General features: G+C 34.3%; 2 protein-coding genes across 2 annotated transcripts in view; one reads left to right on the forward strand and one right to left on the reverse strand.

Moving 5' to 3' along the window:
* The first annotated feature begins 310 nt into the window (after positions 1–310).
* LOC120429957 (frequenin-1) overlaps positions 311–19296 on the forward strand; it is a 156916-nt gene continuing 137930 nt past the window's right edge. Inside the window, exon 1 of the mRNA XM_052706276.1 lies at positions 311–1288. The gene's annotated coding sequence lies outside the window, so the exon portion shown is untranslated. The remainder of the gene's footprint in view (positions 1289–19296) is intronic.
* LOC128092833 (uncharacterized) lies at positions 3129–4963 on the reverse strand. Its single transcript, XM_052707690.1, has 2 exons — positions 4148–4963; positions 3129–4090 (listed from the first exon to the last, which is right to left on the reverse strand). The coding sequence occupies exons 1-2, from the start codon at positions 4961–4963 to the stop codon at positions 3332–3334; spliced, it is 1575 nt and encodes a 524-aa protein (XP_052563650.1). The 3' UTR covers positions 3129–3331.

A 19296-nucleotide genomic window follows, 5' to 3' on the forward strand; every position in this document is an offset into this window, starting at 1 on the left:
AGGCAGGCTCTGCACCTCTTCCGCGGTGACGGGTAAATTCTTCATGGCCTACTCCACAAGGACAGACACACGGAACCAGAACCTTCCCAAAACAAAACCCACCGCCGCCGTCAACGCAAAAGCTCTGACGGCGCAAGCTCGCGCCCATTTCCACGTGACTCCAGTTCGGTCACTCACTCACCGAAGTTCGGTAACTCACTTTCGAGCTGTAGCTCAAAATTTTCTCCGGACCCCGTCGGGCACGCCACGGCCAGTTCCGGTGGCTTCTTCAGTTGGCTACGAGCTGTCAGAGCAGGCGGTGACGTTTGTTTACGCGTGACGGTTGACGGGGTCTACACGCACACAGTTACACAACATTACTTGAGGTGTGTAATTACACAACGCGATTGTTTCACGGGCCGCCGTGACTTTGGGAATTGTTGGCGCTGCTGGCCAACTGTCAACAGTTGGCGTCGCGTGGCTCTCACGGATTTCTGCAGCCGATTTGTCAAGGTGTGCTTTGTTGATTGCCGGCGTCACACAGCCTACTTGGAGTGTGTGTGTGTGTGATAACCAACCTTTTGTGTGACGGAGTGAGAGGGTGAGTGAGAACAATAGCGGAGCGCACACAAGTGGCGCCATTGTTGTTGTTGCTGCAGCTGTCAACGCGGGGACCGTGAACCTGCTTAAAGTTCGCCGTTTGTGTCATCGTGGGCCAACAAGTCGAGCCGAATCGCGGCAGGCCTTGGGCGGCAAAGTGAATAACCTTGTTTTGCTTTAATCCTTTCGGATCGCCGCCGACAGTTGGCGACTGACAGCGCACACAGCGGTTGTAATCGATTCCATCCAGAGTGCATCCGGCGGCGTGCGGGGGAAAACGGAAATAAAGAAGGAAGAGGTGGAGAAGGAGGAAGTGTGAGGAGAAGGGGGAGCGATAGAGCAGCGTGAAAAGCCTTCGGGAAGAGTTCGTTATGTAACGACGACGGTGGATCGGGCGAGATATAGAGCAACGCAAGGTGAAACTAACCTAAAAGATTCAGGTGGTAACGGAAGAGAAGAGGAAGAAGAAAGGAAGTAAGAGTTGGCAGTACATAACACAGATTCTTGTGTAACTTGTGCGGATTTTAAAGAAGGAAAGCAACTTTTTCCTTCAACGCAAAAAAAAAAGAAAGAAAGGTGCAAACAAACGGGCAGAAATTTAAGAGTTTTGTGAAGGATTTTTATCGCGGCGAGACTGACGGCGGAAGATCCGGAAGAGCGGTTGTGATAAGGAGCAGGACAAGGAGACAGGATAGACGAGGCAGTGAAGGTCAGTTGAAGAGAAATTTCTTTACGTAATGAGACGGAATTGGGACAGGTTATTTTGGAGAAGAATGAACCTTGGGGAAAGTCAATTGAAAAATTTCATTAATATTTAATGATGACATTTATTAACTTTGCTGACCTATGATTTTTAAATTTGTAGAATAAAAAAAGCCAAAAATAAAAAAGCCAAGAATAGATTAAAGTTACAGGAATTACCATAGAATTGATTGCATATCATTATCTGATCGATTACAAATACAGCATTTAAAATTTGAAATTTATGTACCTTGTTGTATTTTATTTCAAAAAAAAAATAGAAACGGGAAATGAAGGAATAGACGCACTATGTTTTTAAAATTAATGTTAAAAGAATGAAAATTGAAAAAATTAGATTAGATAAAAATATTTTTTATTTATTCTATTGTGTTTGAAATAAGGCCGATGTTAATATTTTTAAAGGTTATGCTGGTTCCCCCTCCCATCCCCACCCTCTTTCAAATAGCTGAAATAATCAGGAGAGAAATTTTGAAAATTGCAATAAAATGTATTATGCATCAGTACAGTAGTAAGGCAATCATCAGATTGACGAAAAAAAAGTTTTATCTAATTCATATCAATTTTAAACTATACTTTTTACGATAAAAAAAGTTTGCATGGAAATTTAGCCAATCTTTATAATAATTTTTAATTATTCCAAACATGCTTCAAACATATTTTAAGTTGATTGCTTTGTTTTTGAAGCAATCAAGGATATTCACAATGATTGCTTCAAAAACAAAGCAATCAACTTATACATAAATATCTAATGAATAAAATATTTTAAAAAAATCATTGTTTTTTTTTTTCAATTTCAACCATTTGGTGATGCATTATACATTAATATGATTAAAAAGCTCGAATCTGCTGTAAAAAGCTCAGAATACGGCCTGAATAATGATAATATTTTTCTGAGTAATTTTTTTTTTGCAGTACTGTGCAACGAAATTTTACTTTAAAAGCACTAAGCACTTTTAAACATATTCAATTGGGTCCTAAAATGAAGCTTATATTGCCGATATTATTGTTTACAGTGATAAAGCTTATTTTTCTGAGTACAATGACCTCTTGTACGACCACAAAGAGTTTAAAATGGATTTTTAAATCAATTTTGGAAAATTACCCTCGCGGTCCTTGACAGAAAAGTTCCTACTTGACAGCTCGTTCCAAGGGGACCATAATTGATCCATCGAAAAAAATTTGTCTTGTCAATATATTTTTTGCATTAAAATGAAAAAAAGTGATCAGAAATGGTTTTTAATCGTGTTTTTTACCGTTGTACATAATAATTGACATAGGGCTTTAGTACCCAATTATGCTAAAAATAATTTGAAAAAAGCAACAAAAATGGTTGGACCTTTTAAGACAAAAAAAAAATCGGATTTTTATCAGACATGTTTAAACAGTTAAAAAAACGGAATTCTTGGAAATTAGAACATGAAATATTTTATACTTTTTTGCACTCGGATATTTTGATTCAAATTTTAAATAATTCTGAATTTTGCAATTTTGTAAATTTATAAACTGTTCAAAGATTATAAATTTACAAAATTTAAAAAAAAATAAGAAATTAATTTTTTTTGAAAATTTAAAAGAATTACAAAATTTAAAAAAAATACAAAATTCACAAAATTTACAAAATTTTAAAAAAAATACAAAATTTACAAAGTTTACAAAACTGTAAATATTGTCAAATTTTACAAAATTGACAAAATTGGCAAAATTGGCAAAATTGGCAAAATTGGCAAAATTGTCAATATTGTCAAAATTGTCAAAATTTACGAATTTTTTAAATGACTTTTGAATAAATAAGCCAAGCGTGGCTTACTTGAAGATACTATGGATAATTTTCCTTACCCCCATAAAAAAGGGGAAGCATCAACATTTCCCGTGCCTTCCAAATTCCCTATTCTTGTTCCCTAGTGTACGGTGAAGATGAGAATCTGATCCCAGATGGAATTTCTTTGAAGTGTTGAAACTTCTTTTATTTGAGTACGACCTGCAACTTTTTTCAGTCCTCTTCACCGTCCCACTTCCGCCATTCCCTCCACAGTACCTTATAAATGTTAGTCTTCCTCAGCGCTTCAACTTCCTCCCTTGTAACGTTCTGACATTCCTCGAACGAAACCTTATCCAGCTGTGGACGGTACTCTGCAATGGCGTTGACAGATTCGTGGGTAAGGTTTGTCAAGCCACAAAAACTTAACGACTTCAAATGTTTGGAACTTTTGCAAAGTGCTCGAACCGTGTCGTCATCTACGATTTGCATGTTTTCCAAGTGTATGTTGACGAGTTTTGTACAGGAAGAAATTAGTGTGGCAAGAAAAGCTTTCGAAACGTCACAGCAAATGACGTTTAGATCTTCAATGTTGGTAACAGTAGGCGAATCTTCAAGTTCTTTATGCCGATCAGCTTTGACACATTTGAGTTTGACACTTTTCAGAGCTTTTAGAAGCGAGATTGCAGCGTAAAAGTCCGGCCAGCTTGGAATTTCAGCGTTGTGCAGCTTCATCGTACGAAGATTCGGGAAGTGTTCAATCCAGGCCAAGGGGTGCTTCCCGTTCAGGAGGATCAAACTGGCCAGCTGGTGATGCTTTAGGGTGGGGAAATTTAAACCATTTTCACGTTGTTTAATCCATTGGGAGGCTATTTGGAGACACTTGAGCTTCGGCATGAAGGAAAGGAATCGAACGATCGCTGATTGATTTTCGAAAAATCCACACGAAAGTTTTGTCAGGTTTGGTAGAGTTTTGCCAATGTTGCAGAGAACCTGGAAGATGTGATTTGGATAACAGAAAATGTTTTTCAAAAAAGCTTGTTTCTATACCTCATCCGAACAAATGTTTACGCGAAGTTCCTCAATCGAAAGTTGCTCCTTGCCCGGTTCCGAAAGAATTTCTCTGTCACAACACGCCAAAGAGACTCGTTTCAGGCGCAATCCTTCAACGTTAAGCAGTTCCTCCAGCAAGTTGTCCTCGGTACCGCTAACGCTAACGCTTTCCAGCGAGTTTCGCACCGCCCGGATGAAATCGATCACTTCCCGTAACACTGATTCGGGCTCGAGTCCAACAATTGTTACAACATTCAGCGAAAATTCCTTCAGCCGTGGACACATCTGAGCGAGCATGCACAATAAATCAGCCGGACAGTCCGTTTCCAGCTCCAAAACCTCCAGCGAATCAAGTGCGAAGTCGATTTGCGGGATCATTCCCTCTTCCGCGCTGTATTTCGAGCAAACCTTCAAAACCTTCAGCTTTGGCGACCCTCTCAGCAGTTCGAGCAGATCGGCGATGTCAATCACGCGGTTCCGCATCTCCATCACTTGCAAGTTCCGTCCAATCCGGGGCCACCACGTCCCGGCATCGATGAACGTTTCTCCATGGAGTAAAACTCGCGAATATCGGATCGTCGCCGAGGCTAGCAGATCTTTGATTGGATCACCTTCCGAGCGGAGCGTTTTTTCGAGCAGTTTCAGCTCGAATTTGACCAGCAGCGAAGGGCTTCCGACGATGAGCTGGTTCCAACGGCGACAGGTCAATCTTGCTCGGGACAGGTCCGAGGCGCCCAAGTGCTCGAAGATTAGGGTCCAAACTTCGGGTGGAATTTGCGGCGCTGGATCGCTCGCACGATCGGCAGTGAGCATCTTTTTGCTGAAACTGATTTGAATACTTCAACCACAGACAAACAGATTGAACAACGCAACAGTCGATCACGAGTCGCAGTAGGCTGCGATGGGATCACTTCGATCGGCATTGTTGACAGTTCTAAACACGCTCACTTCGAACGACACAAATTTGGGTTCAACATGTCAATCTGTGAAAACAGGCTGCTCTCAAACTCTCATTCTCTCGTGAGATCACCGCATTTCAAGGTTGCTTTGGTGCGACGCGTCGATGACGCATTCGTTTGACCAGACCGCTTGACTCAGCTGATTAATTGCTGACTGAGAGGAACTTGTTTTCGCAGTAGCGCTGTGCGTTTCATCGCAGCAAGAGGTTTTCTGCAATGAATTGTCGCGAAAAGTCGGCCCTCCCTCAGCTCCCGCCGGAACTTTGCATCACCATCTTTGAGCACCTGGACCGGCCCCAACTGTATCAGGTCCGGCTAACCTGCCACCTTTGGAACCAACTCGTCATCGGAGCTCCGTCGTTGGTGGCCAAATTTGAGCTGCTGCTTGGTTATGGGTTCTGTATCGGTCCTAATTCGCGGGAGGTCCGGAAGTTGGCCACGTCAACGCTGCGACATTCCAGAGCTAGATGCGCACAGATGAGGCTTTACGATTTTGTCAATTTTGACCATTTTGGACAATTTTGACAATTTTGTCAATTTTGTCAATTTTTACAATTTTGACAATTTTGACAATTTTGTCAATTTTGACAATTTTGACAATTTTGACAATTTTGACATTTTTGTAAATTTTTTTTTTTTTTTTTATTATTATTATAGAGACTTTACACCATTGTGCATTCATCTCTTCAAGGTGGATAGTGAAAGAGGAAAGATTACAGAGTTTAAAATCACTTCAATAATTATTACCATGCCTTTTTTCTAACGATTTCTGTCTATGTTTCAAATATTTAGCGGAATATTTAAAGAGTGAATTATCAAGTTCTTCAAGTTTATCTTCGTCCTCTTCTTCCAGGGATTTAGAAGTTATCTCACAACACTTTTTCTTATAATATTTAGCTTTTATGACATCTTCATCTTCTTCATCTGTTTCTTCTGCAGCCATCTCTCTTCGTTTTGTTGTTAATTCGTCATCCGCGTCCAAATATGCCTGTAAGCGCTTCCGGGTTTTGCGAGTGTGCTTAGAAAGCACGGTCTCGAATCCATCGTTGTCTTCTTCGTCAATTGTACTTGTATGCATTGGATTTTGGTCTGATTTACTGTTGCTGCTTTTACTGCTGCTGCTTGGCTCAGGTTCAATCGGTTGTGTACTGCTTTTTTGGTTCACCTTTTTACTCGAATCCGCACATTTTTTGTTCTTTGCTTTGAGTTTGCAAAGCGATTTTTTGCCTATAATTGTCACTGTTGCAGCAGCATTGTTTACAGTGATTGATTTCGGCATTGGCTGTTTCAGCAACATCCGCAGGGTCCGAACTCCATTTGAGATCCCTGGGAAGAAGTTAATCCAGCGGTCGTTGGTGATGGTCAAAACTTCGCCGTATTTACTCATCACTTTGACTACGTCATCATTGCTTATGCCTAGAGGTAGGTCAAGCACACGAACTTCCGTAGCGTTGTTGTCCAAGTAAATCGGGATTTTGCAACCCTGATATACCAGAGGTTTGTCGATGATGGACGAGGCCATTGCTGAGTCGGCGAACTGCAACACGGCTATTTTTCTTCTATTGCATAATTGCAATGCTCGCAAGTTTTCTTGGTTTACTTGAAGGTCTGCGAGAAATTTTTTTACAAGCTTTGGGCTTGGTTGGTTTTGGAGTTGACAAAAATCCAGAACCACACTGTTTTTGTCTACGGTGCACATTTTGAAAAAGCGGCGACGCGCACACAAACTGCGGACTGGCGTTGAGAATGCGACTTGTAAGGTCGGCGGTTACTTTGCAACTTTTTTGTAAATTTTGTAAATATTGTAAATTTTGTAAATTTTGTAAATTTTGTAAATTTTGTAAATTTTGTAAATTTTGTAAATTTTGTAAATTTTGTAAATTTTGTAAATTTTGTAAATTTTGTAAATTTTGTAAATTTTGTAAATTTTGCAAATTTTGTAAGTTTTGTAAATTTTGTAAGTATTGTAAATTTTGTAAATTTTGTGAATTTTGCTAATTTTGTAAATTTTGTATATTTTGTAAAATTTGCAATTGTAAATGTAAATGAATTTGGGTCTAAAAGTAGATTTAATCTGAAATAAGCAATTTGGAATGATCGTGTACACATCTGTCAAAAGGCACGTTTTACACGCTCTTCGGGAACCACTCAAAATGTGAAAATTGACAATTTTGATTAGAGAAAACAAAAAAAAACAATTTTGACAATTTTGACAATTTTGACAATTTTGACAATTTTGACAATTTTGACAATTTTGACAATTTTGACAATTTTGACAATTTTGACAATTTTGACAATTTTGACAATTTTGACAATTTTGACAATTTTGACAATTTTGACAATTTTGACAATTTTGACAATTTTGACAATTTTGACAATTTTGACAATTTTGACAATTTTGACAATTTTGACAATTTTGACAATTTTGACAATTCTGACAATTTTGATAATTTTGACAATTTTGACAATTTTGACAATTTTGACAATTTTGAAAATTTTGAAAATTTTGACAATTTTGACAATTTTGACAATTTTGACAATTTTGACAATTTTGACAATTTTGACAATTTTTACAATTTTGACAATTTTGACAATTTTGACAATTTTGACAATTTTGACAATTCTGACAATTTTGATAATTTTGACAATTTTGACAATTTTGACAATTTTGACAATTTTGACAATTTTGAAAATTTTGACAATTTTGTCAATTTTGACAATTTTGATTGTCTTGTTAAATTAGTTAGTTTTTGGGTTTTTTTTAATGAAACCTGTGTATTTTTCTATATGAGTGTAACAGTAGACTAAAACCGATATTGGCAATTTTGACTTAACGTGTACGCTTCTGTCAAAAGAACCGTTTAACACGCTTCTCCAAAAACTAAAGATGTAAAAATTGAAAAGTTTGATTAGAGAAAACAAAAAAAAAACGAAGTTTGGTTCAGGAACCCAAACATTTTCCAGCAAGATCCAAGTTTGAGCGGCTGCAGCTGATAAAATTTTGACGCACAACAAAAGCATTTCATCATCAAATAAAGGGGAAAACTTTTCCGCACAAGAAAGTGAAACTTTTCGCTCATCCTTCCGGCTTCTTTCAAGCTCTCGTCCAAAATTATATGTGAGTGTGTGTGTGTGTGCGTTTATGCGGGTGAGTAAAACTTTTTCTAACTCTCACACATACACACATCGAAACGCTTTCCATCACTCATCCGCAGCCGAGAGAAAAGAAAGTTATAAAGCTCATGTCACTTTTGTGTTATCCCGCTTGACTGTGTGGGTGCAGAGTGGGCTTAAAAAGAAGATCTTCAACAAAAAAGAAAAATCAGTGACCGCGATTTCCCTCTTGCAAAACGTCCGAAAATGCCCCTCTCGAGAATCGAATCCCCGGAAGTCAGCGCCTACTTCCTGCGAGAGAAAGAAAACACCCCTCTAACCAAGGTAATCAATCATTTTCTTTCAAGTGTGCCGCGGTTCAAGAAACTTGGTAGGCCATGTGGATCCAAACACACTCACTCGCCCACACAGCCTACTTGATTTCAACCCGCACTTTGGTTTACAAAATGAGGCCGCCATTATGGTGGAGAGCCAGGCCAGGTTTGACGTTTGACGTTAGCGGGCGCCACTTACGCCCTTGAGGAGGCCCTTCTGAGGGTGTAAACAAGAGCTAATTAGTGTGCGGTAAGGGCGCGATTTCTTCCGGAAGGAGGGGGACCAAGATGGTGCAATTTGAGGTTAGGACGAAGCAGTGACAGCTCGCGAAGCGAGTGAACAGGTTTGAACTCAAAATTGGGTACATCTTTGCAAGCGTGAAGCGCGCTTTTGACAGCTTGATTTGGTGGCAACCTGTAACGCAATATTCTTGTTCTTTCTGTTTTCCAAGAAGTTTCCACGGTGGAAACAGATCGGTTTTAAAGCTAATTACCGGCACTTTGTAGTGCGTGACGTGATTGCTTGTTGGAAGGGGGGCTTTCAAACCTTCCCGTTTTCGCGAGAACATCCTGACGGTTGATTGAATTTGTCGTTTCGGTTGACAGACAGCAATCCGGTTGCGGGATTGTTGCAAAAGTTCTAATTAGGGATCATGTTTAACATTGAAACGTGATATAATTATCTTCTTGTTTGAGAATCTTGAGATTTTGTTCGGAAGGTGCTGTCAAACTTTGATATCCAGAAACACAATGTAAATAAGAAAACGTAAACAAACCTTTTGCTGCTTGTTTACACGCTGAACCAATGCTAATCAAAATGTGAGTCTAAAGTAACTTTTGCTGCATGAGTCGAACGCGCTTTTTCAATTATTTAAACAACTTTTCCAACAACTTTGACGGCGCAAATTTCGCAAGTAATGCCAAGTGTTGCTTGGATCCTTCCTCCTCCCAACAATTTCGCGCTCCGATGACTTTCGGACCGCTCCGGACTTCTCCGGAAGCCGGAAGCAGCTGTGAGCACGCGAACATTTATTCAACTGGTGGAAGCTTGGGGCACTCGTAGTTACGGCAGCTGTTGCCAGTTTACTCAGGGGGGAACGTTCACAAATTACGCGAACTGTCAAAATTTGAAAATTGTGACGCTCCGTGGTTGATCTGTCAATTTACACGTTACACGCTCGTAGAAAAAGAATTTATTTGAGTTCAAATCACACTTTTTGCTGCAAAGGTTTCCAAATGTCAAAATTTCGTACTTCCGGAACGCTCCTCTTGTTACATTCCCACGATTTCCCAGAAAAAAAGAGTAATTATTAGTGTTGTTTACCTTCTACTTGTGTTGCACTTTCGCGAGAAAAAAGCACCCCTCGAAGCGGGGGATGAAGAAGTGTTGCCAGCGGCAACGACAAGTGTTGCTGTGCAACAGATATGAGCCTCATCGTCATGGCATGCTTCGCAGATTGTCATTCCCGTTCGAGATAGCACGTCAACAAAGTTGGCACCAGTTGTTGACGCCGACAACAAAAAGCGCGCTCACTTAATGTCATTAGCGTAGGCTCCTTTCTTAGGGAAAAAGAAAAAGAATGCAAATTGGCGCCGCATGGCGGCGCCACCGTCAGTGCATTAAAACTGCTCGATTTTTACCTTTCTCGAGTGCTTTACGATGCGATGGGTCCGCGATTGGTGACACCATTAAGGTGGGACTTGTAATAAAACACTCTGATAAGTTTAATGGTTGCTCCAAGTAGGCTGTGACATGGAAAAATCGGGTATGCTAATTGTCAAGGTTACTGTGAGTTGGTTTTGCAACAGTTTTGACAGCAGTGTTGCCAAAATTTACAAATTTTAAGAAGAAATGTCAAGTTAAGTTGAATTTGATTAGCGTGTAGCAGCTCAATGCTCCTAACTGTCACAGTTGCTAGTGTCAAACTATATCGCGGCAGTGTTGCCAGTTTCTACGAACAGTTTGTTAATTTTCAATAAACTGAAAACCAACACAATCAATTTGAAAATAGCGGTTCGTAGCAAACACAACATCGCAGATAACAAGATTCGTTCGTGCTAAGCTCATCCAATTTGTTTTCACTTTCTGTTACGCTCGGCAAAAATCAAATTAATTTTTAATTAGTATTAGAAAAAGCTAATGAAATCAACAAACTCCCACGTTCTGGGACCGCGCCCGAAACCGCATCGCAAGTAGGGTTTTTGGCTACTCAAAAGTGAGTAAAAAAGAGAAGGCGAATAATCGGATCATGGCTTACCTAGATGGCGCAACCGACGACGAAGTCGTCGTCGGGAAACTGATTTGAATTTTTGGTTTTTTTTACGCTGTTCGACAGAAATTTTGTGTATTGCTCTCAATTATGGCAGCTGCTTCGAACTTCTTTCATTTTTTTTGCGGACTCGAGGAATATCGGCGCGATGCTGCACTTTGCAGCTCATCCCCTGGCAACGATTTGATTATGATGTATGGCGCATGCCAGTGTTGCCAGTCGTTTTTTCGAACTTGTTTCTTTTTTATTGAGTGATGAACTGAGCTTGATTTCCTTTTTCTCTCTTTTCGCGAGCGAAGAAAAAGTTTGGACGCGAAGTTATTAAATTATGAGGTGAGGGGCTGAGGAAAAATATCCTTTGTGAAAAGTTGGAGCCCCAACTGAGCTGAGAAAATTACTTCATGATGAACTTGTACTTGCTATAATTGGAAAGTTTTTCTTTCTTTTTCGTTAAGGGGTGGATCTTCATCAACACCAGCCGGTTTTATTGATTTTGTGTTATCAACTTGTTTAAATTGAGGTTTCATTATGATCTTTATTTAAAATAATTTTAATCCAACGAAATTTACAAAATTTACAAAAATTACAAAACTTACAAAATTTACAAAATTTACAAAATTTACAAAATTTACAAAATTTACAAAATTTACAAAATTTACAAAATTTACAAAATTTACAAAATTTACAAAATTTACAAAATTTACAAAATTTACAAAATTTACAAAATTTACAAAATTTACAAAATTTACAAAATTTACAAAATTTACAAAATTTACAAAATTTACAAAATTTACAAAATTTACAAAATTTACAAAATTTACAAAATTTACAAAATTTACAAAATTTACAAAATTTACAAAATTTACAAAAATTACAAAACTTACAAAATTTACAAAATTTACAAAATTTACAAAATTTGCAAAATTTACAAAATTTACAAAATTTACAAAATTTACAAAATTTACAAAATTTACAAAATTTACAAAATTTACAAAATTTACAAAATTTACAAAATTTACAAAATTTACAAAATTTACAAAATTTACAAAATTTACAAAATTTACAAAATTTACAAAATTTACAAAATTTACAAAATTTACAAAATTTACAAAATTTACAAAATTTACAAAATTTACAAAATTTACAAAATTTACAAAATTTACAAAATTTACAAAATTTACAAAATTTACAAAATTTACAAAATTTACAAAATTTACAAAATTTACAAAATTTACAAAATTTACCAAATTTACAAAATTTACAAAATTTACAAAATTTACAAAATTTACAAAATTTACAAAATTAACAAAACTGTCGAAAATTGATTTCATGGCTTTTTTTTGTGATAGCACAAAATTGTCAAAATTGACAAAATTGAAAAAAAAAGAAAAAAATGAAAAATTGAAAAAAAGAAAAAATGACAAAATTGTCAAAATTGTCAATATTGCCAAAATTGTCAAAATTGTTAAAATTTTCAAAATTGTCAGAATTTTCAAAATTGACAAAATTGACAAAATTGACAAAATTATCAAAATTATCAATTGATAGTCAAAGTTGTCGAAATTGACAAAATTTACTTTTTCGAAATTGTCTAAATTGGCAAAATTGACAAAATTGGCAAAATTTACAAAATTTACTTCTTCGAAATTGACGAAATTGTCTTAATTTCCAAAATTGTCAAAATTGTCAAAATTGTCAAAATTGTCAAAATTGTCAAAATTGTCAAAATTGTCAAAATTGTCAAAATTGTCAAAATTGTCAAAATTGTCAAAATTGTCAAAATTGTCAAAATTGTCAAAATTTAAAAATTGACAAAATTGACAAAATTGACAAAATTGTCAAAACTGTCAAAATTGTCAAAATTGTCAAAATTGTCAAAATTGTCAAAATTGTCAAAATTGTCAAAATTGTCAAAATTGTCAAAATTGTCAAAATTGTCAAAATTGTCAAAATTGTCAAAATTGTCAAAATTGTCAAAATTGTCAAAAATGTCAAAATTGTCAAAATTGTCAAAATTGTCAAAATTGTCAAAATTGTCAAAATTGTCAAAATTGTCAAAATTGTCAAAATTGTCAAAAGTGTCAAAATTGTCAAAATTGTCAAAATTGTCAAAATTGTCAAAATTGTCAAAATTGTCAAAATTGTCAAAATTGTCAAAATTGTCAAAATTGTCAAAATTGTCAAAATTGTCAAAATTGTCAAAATTGTCAAAATTGTCAAAATTGTCAAAATTGTCAAAATTTTCAAAATTGTCAAAATTGTCAAAATTGTCAAAATTGTCAAAATTGTCAAAATTGTCAAAATTGTCAAAATTGTCAAAATTGTCAAAATTGTCAAAATTGTCAAAATTGTCAAAATTGTCAAAATTGTCAAAATTGTCAAAATTGTCAAAATTGTCAAAATTGTCAAAATTGTCAAAATTGTCAAAATTGTCAAAATTGTCAAAATTGTCAAAATTGTCAAAATTGTCAAAATTGTCAAAATTGTCAAAATTGTCAAAATTGTCAAAATTGTCAAAATTGTCAAAATTGTCAAAATTGTCAAAATTGACAAAATTGTCAAAATTGTCAAAATTGTCAAAATTGTCAAAATTGTCAAAATTGTCAAAAGTGTCAAAATTGTCAAAATTGTCAAAATTGTCAAAATTGTCAAAATTGTCAAAATTGTCAAAATTGTCAAAATTGTCAAAATTGTCAAAATTATCAAAATTGTCAAAATTGTCAAAATTGTCAAAATTGTCAAAATTGTCAAAATTGTCAAAATTGTCAAAATTGTCAAAATTGTCAAAATTGTCAAAATTGTCAAAATTGTCAAAATTGTCAAAATTGTCAAAATTGTCAAAATTGTCAAAATTGTCAAAATTGTCAAAATTGTCAAAATTGTCAAAATTGTCAAAATTGTCAAAATTGTCAAAATTGTCAAAATTGTCAAAATTGTCAAAATTGTCAAAATTGTCAAAATTGTCAAAATTGTCAAAATTGTCAAAATTGTCAAAATTGTCAAAATTGTCAAAATTGTCAAAATTGTCAAAATTGTCAAAATTGTCAAAATTGTCAAAATTGTCAAAATTGTCAAAATTGTCAAAATTGTCAAAATTGTCAAAATTGTCAAAATTGTCAAAATTGTCAAAATTGTCAAAAGTGTCAAAATTGTCAAAATTGTCAAAATTATCAAAATTGTCAAAATTGTCAAAATTGTCAAAATTGTCAAAATTGTCAAAATTGTCAAAATTGTCAAAATTATCAAAATTGTCAAAATTGTCAAAATTGTCAAAATTGTCAAAATTGTCAAAATTGTCAAAATTGTCAAAATTGTCAAAATTGTCAAAATTGTCAAAATTGTCAAAATTGTCAAAATTGTCAAAATTGTCAAAATTGTCAAAATTGTCAAAATTGTCAAAATTGTCAAAATTGTCAAAATTGTCAAAATTGTCAAAATTGTCAAAATTGTCAAAATTGTCAAAATTGTCAAAATTGTCAAAATTGTCAAAATTGTCAAAATTGTCAAAATTGTCAAAATTGTCAAAATTGTCAAAATTGTCAAAATTGTCAAAATTGTCAAAATTGTCAAAATTGTCAAAATTGTCAAAATTGTCAAAATTGTCAAAATTGTCAAAAGTGTCAAAATTGTCAAAATTGTCAAAATTAACAAAATTGTCAAAATTGTCAAAATTGTCAAAATTGTCAAAATTATCAAAATTGTCAAAATTGTCAAAATTGTCAAAATTGTCAAAATTGTCAAAATTGTCAAAATTGTCAAAATTGTCAAAATTGTCAAAATTGTCAAAATTGTCAAAATTGTCAAAATTGTCAAAATTGTCAAAATTGTCAAAATTGTCAAAATTGTCAAAATTGTCAAAATTGTCAAAATTGTCAAAATTGTCAAAATTGTCAAAATTGTCAAAATTGTCAAAATTGTCAAAATTGTCAAAATTGTCAAAATTGTCAAAATTTCAAAATTTCAAAATTGTCAAAATTGTCAAAATTGTCAAAATTGTCAAAATTGACAAAATTGTCAAAATTGTCAAAATTGACAAAATTGTCAAAATTGTCAAAATTGTCAAAATTGTCAAAATTGTCAAAATTGTCAAAATTGTCAAAATTGTCAAAATTGTCAAAATTGACAAAATTGTCAAAATTGACAAAATTGTCAAAATTGTCAAAATTGTCAAAATTGTCAAAATTGTCAAAATTGTCAAAATTGTCAAAATTGTCAAAATTGTCAAAATTGTCAAAATTGTCAAAATTGTCGAAATTGTCAAAATTGTCAAAATTGTCAAAATTGTCAAAATTGTCAAAATTGTCAAAATTGTCAAAATTGTCAAAATTGTCAAAATTGTCATAATTGTCAAAATTGGCAAAATTGGCAAAATTGGCAACATTGGCAGCATTGTCAAAATTGTCAAAATTGTCAAAATTGTCAAAATTGACAAAATTGTCAAAATTGTCAAAATTGACAAAATTGTCAAAATTGTCAAAATTGTCAAAATTGTCAAAATTGGCAAAATTGGCAAAATTGGCAAAATTGGCAAAATTGTCAAAATTGTCATAATTGTCAAAATTGTCAAAATTGTCAAAATTGACAAAATTGACAAAATTGACAAAATTGACAAAATTGACAAAATTGACAAAATTTACAAAATTTACAAAATTTACAATATTTACAAAATTTACAAAATTTACAAAATTTACAAAATTTACAAAATTTACAAAATTTACAAAATTTACAAAATTTACAAAATTTACAAAATTTACAAAATTTACAAAATTTACAAAATGTACAAAATTTACAAAATTTACAAAATTTACAAAATTTACAAAATTTACAAAATTTACAAAATTTACAAAATTTACAAAATTTACAAAATTTACAAAATTTACAAAATTTACAAAATTTACAAAATTTACAATTTGCTATAATTGCCATAATTGGGTTTTGAAATCAAGCTAAGATTTCTGATATTATTGTTTACAGCGATAAAGCTTATTTTTCTGAGTACAATGACCCAATTTTGAAAAATTAAACTCGCGGTCCTTCTTGACAGAAAAGCTCCTACTTGACAGCTCGTTCCAAGGGGACCATAGTTGATCCATCAAAAATGTTGTCTTGTCAAATTGTGTTTTTTTTTGCATTAAAATGGAAAAAAAGTGTTCAGAAATGGTTTTAAATCGTGTTTTTTACCGTTGTACATAAAAATTGACATATGGCTTTAGTACACAATTGTAAAAATTATCAAAATTTACAAAATTATCAAAATTTACAAAATTTACAAAATTTTAAAATTGTCAAAATTGTCAAAATTTTAAAATTGTCAAAATTGTCAAAATTGTCAAAATTGTCAAAATTGTCAAAATTGTCAAAATTGTCAAAATTGTCCAAATTGACAAAATTGTCATAATTGTCAAAATTGTCAAAATTGTCAAAATTGTCAAAATTGTCAAAATTGTCAAAATTGTCAAAATTGACAAAATTGACAAAATTGACAAAATTGTCAAAATGGACAAAATTGACAAAATTGACAAAATTGTCAAAATTTACAAATTTTACCGTTTTTTAGCATTTTGACAGCTGGTACGCAAATTCGGATATCATATTTCTCAAAATTTGAATACCTATTTAAAATTTAAAAACCAGTTTCCATAATTTTCACTTATTAAAGATGTGCTCCAAAATGTCTTAGTCAGAATTCCCTTGCTAACAAAATGCCATCCTCAGTCCAATTCTGCTGCGCCATCTATAATAGTTACCGATGTTGCAAGGAAAAAGGAGAACCGAAACCCAGAGACCGAACGATGCTATTTTCACACAATGCTGTAATGAAAATTCATGTGTATGAATAGAACCACCTTCCCCCCTTTTTCCTCTGGGGGGCCATTATTCACTCCCTCTACTGTTTTCAAACACACACACACACAGCTCTGGAGACCAAAAAGTGGAGGTGCTCCACGTGCACAAGTACCTTAATACTTCCCAAGTTGGCCATGGCCGGCGGCGACAGCTGCTACGACGACTGTACGAGTGTGGAGTCAAAATTTGAAAAACCAGTGACGACTAGATTGTCAGGAACACTTTTTATCGATCCAGGCCTGTCTTTAGTGACATTTATTCCTCGGCATGTTTCCCGAACGCAAACGTATCGTTTCGCCTGATGTTGATCAATTATTCATAAGAGTGTAGCAATTATTTTCGTACTCCGCCGGCAGGGTTGCCAGCAACCCCTTCAGAACGCTTAAACTTTTGATTTGCTCGACTTTTCGGCGTTGCAATTTTAACAACCACTCGAACTCAAGTGAGCGCAGCGAAAAACTGCAAACTTTCGTAGAAAAACATTCGCTTTTGTTAACTTTCCGCCATTTTGCCGAGTTGCGGTTCAACTCGCATTTTCAAACTGCTTAAACTTTTCGTCAGGTGCGGTTTCCAGTTCCAGACTTTAACTAGCGGTTCTTCCTGAGTGAGCACGCAGGAAAACTGCCAGCTAGCGTTTGTAAACATAACAGCTCTGGTGAAAACTGCAAAACAAGGTCTTTCGGCGCCGCCATCTTGGATTTCAGCCCCATTCAACAGTTGTACAAAGGCAGCCAAATGAAAGTTTCTCCGGCTCCGGACTCTTGAGACACGACTTCCAAGCCTCCAGGTCAGAACACCGAGAATAAAAGGATTTTCACGTTCCTCATCCTACTCATATGAATGTGTGTTAGGAGAGTATATGTGCAACAGTGAGGGGTTGGAGGTTAGGACCATTAGCCCTCGTCGGTCGTCGTGGAGGTTGCGGTGATAATCTGCGCTTCCTTCTCCACCGAGGACTAACGACTGCGAGAAGCCTGTATTTTGCTCCTAATGACGGTGTAATAGACCCAGGTGGCAGGTTGGCTGAAAAGGACGGCGCTGGCTTGGTTTGGACTGGCTTTTGAGGGACGTAATGAGTACCTGCACCCTAATGGGGAGACTACTGGGAAAGGTGGATGGGATTCGGAGGTATTTTGCGATGTTACGCGCGGTTTGACCGTGCTTGATAATGGGCTAGGAATATGTGTTCTTTTGAAATGTGCCACAAGGGTTGAGCACATAAAAGCGAGAAAATATGTGGAAATATCAACTCAACACTATTTTAAAATCTTTAGAACCTTCAAGTAATTTAATCAAAAGTAGAAAATGCTGTTGAAACCAGAATAATCCACTCAAAAAAATCCTAAATTCACCACATGGGCTTCAATGGCAACTGACAAATCAAGCAAAACCATTTAAATTTGCCTTGACGAAGGGTAAACAAAGAGACTATCCTGCTTCTTCCTAATGCAATCATCACCCAGAAACCCACCTACCCAGTACCTGAAGAAATGTATGAAATCTCTTTCTTGATTTAGTTTGAGTTTTTGGACATTCTTGTTTAGATTTGACGGTTTTCGAGGGTGTAAAGTATTGTTACTAATTTCACCATATGGGTGTCCAAAACAAAAGAAATCATTAAAAAATTTACTCACAAATTACACATAATTTCACTCTATTTCCCTTGAATTCTGAGTAAAATTCACTCAAATCTGACATTTGTCTCACTTGATTATTATTGGTTTGACGAAAAATGAGCAATTTAATTTGAGCGTTAACTTTAAGCTAATAAAAAACAAATTTTTAAACAGATTTTTTATTTAAAAAAAACGAAATAGTTTTTTTTTAATTTGGCAAAATTGATTAATTAAAATATGACTACAATTTTACTGAAATATTTTTTTTTTCAGACTAAAAAAATCCTTGCAAAATAATGCTTATATCTGAAAATCCAAATCCTAACAAAAATAATGATAGCCAAGCCCAGAAAAAAAACTCAGTTTGCAAAATACAAATCCAAGTTTAATAAAATCTAAAAAAATATTAAAATGAAATAAAAAATAAAAACCCATAATCTGTAAACTGTAAAGGGACCATCCATAAACCACGTGGACACTTTAGGAGGGGCGATTGTCCATGTTCCATACAAAAAGATTTTTTTTCTATGGAAAATTGTCCACGAGAGGGGGGAGGGGGTTCGAGAATTCCAAAAAAGTGTCCACGTGGTTTATGGATGGTTCCAAATATTCAGTTATAACAAAATTTAAGAAGGAAATAAATGATTATTTGAAAATATTTTTTTTTATGTCAAATCAATCTCAAATTTTTAATACTAAGAAATCACAAAGTTAAAAATAAAATTAGAAAAATTGAGAAGGAATCTCGCAATAAAAAATGTATAGGCCATGCTGTAAAGTGAACCATTTTTTTATGTATTTATAAACAAATATTTCTTCGATCCAAAATTTGAGATTATCATTTCATTTTCACACCTCACGTATTTTTCAAATCTGGGACAGTATTCAAGTAAAAAAAAAATATTTGAAATCAATTGATTTGAAATTTCGTATACTTTTTAAATTTATAAGTTGTTTTTCTGGAAAATACTAAAATTTTCACAAATTACCGCATTTTTCGAAAATATTAAAATTTTCAAAATATAC

Source organism: Culex pipiens, chromosome 1 (genome assembly GCF_016801865.2).
Source record: "Culex pipiens pallens isolate TS chromosome 1, TS_CPP_V2, whole genome shotgun sequence".
NCBI lineage: Eukaryota > Metazoa > Arthropoda > Insecta > Diptera > Culicidae > Culex > Culex pipiens.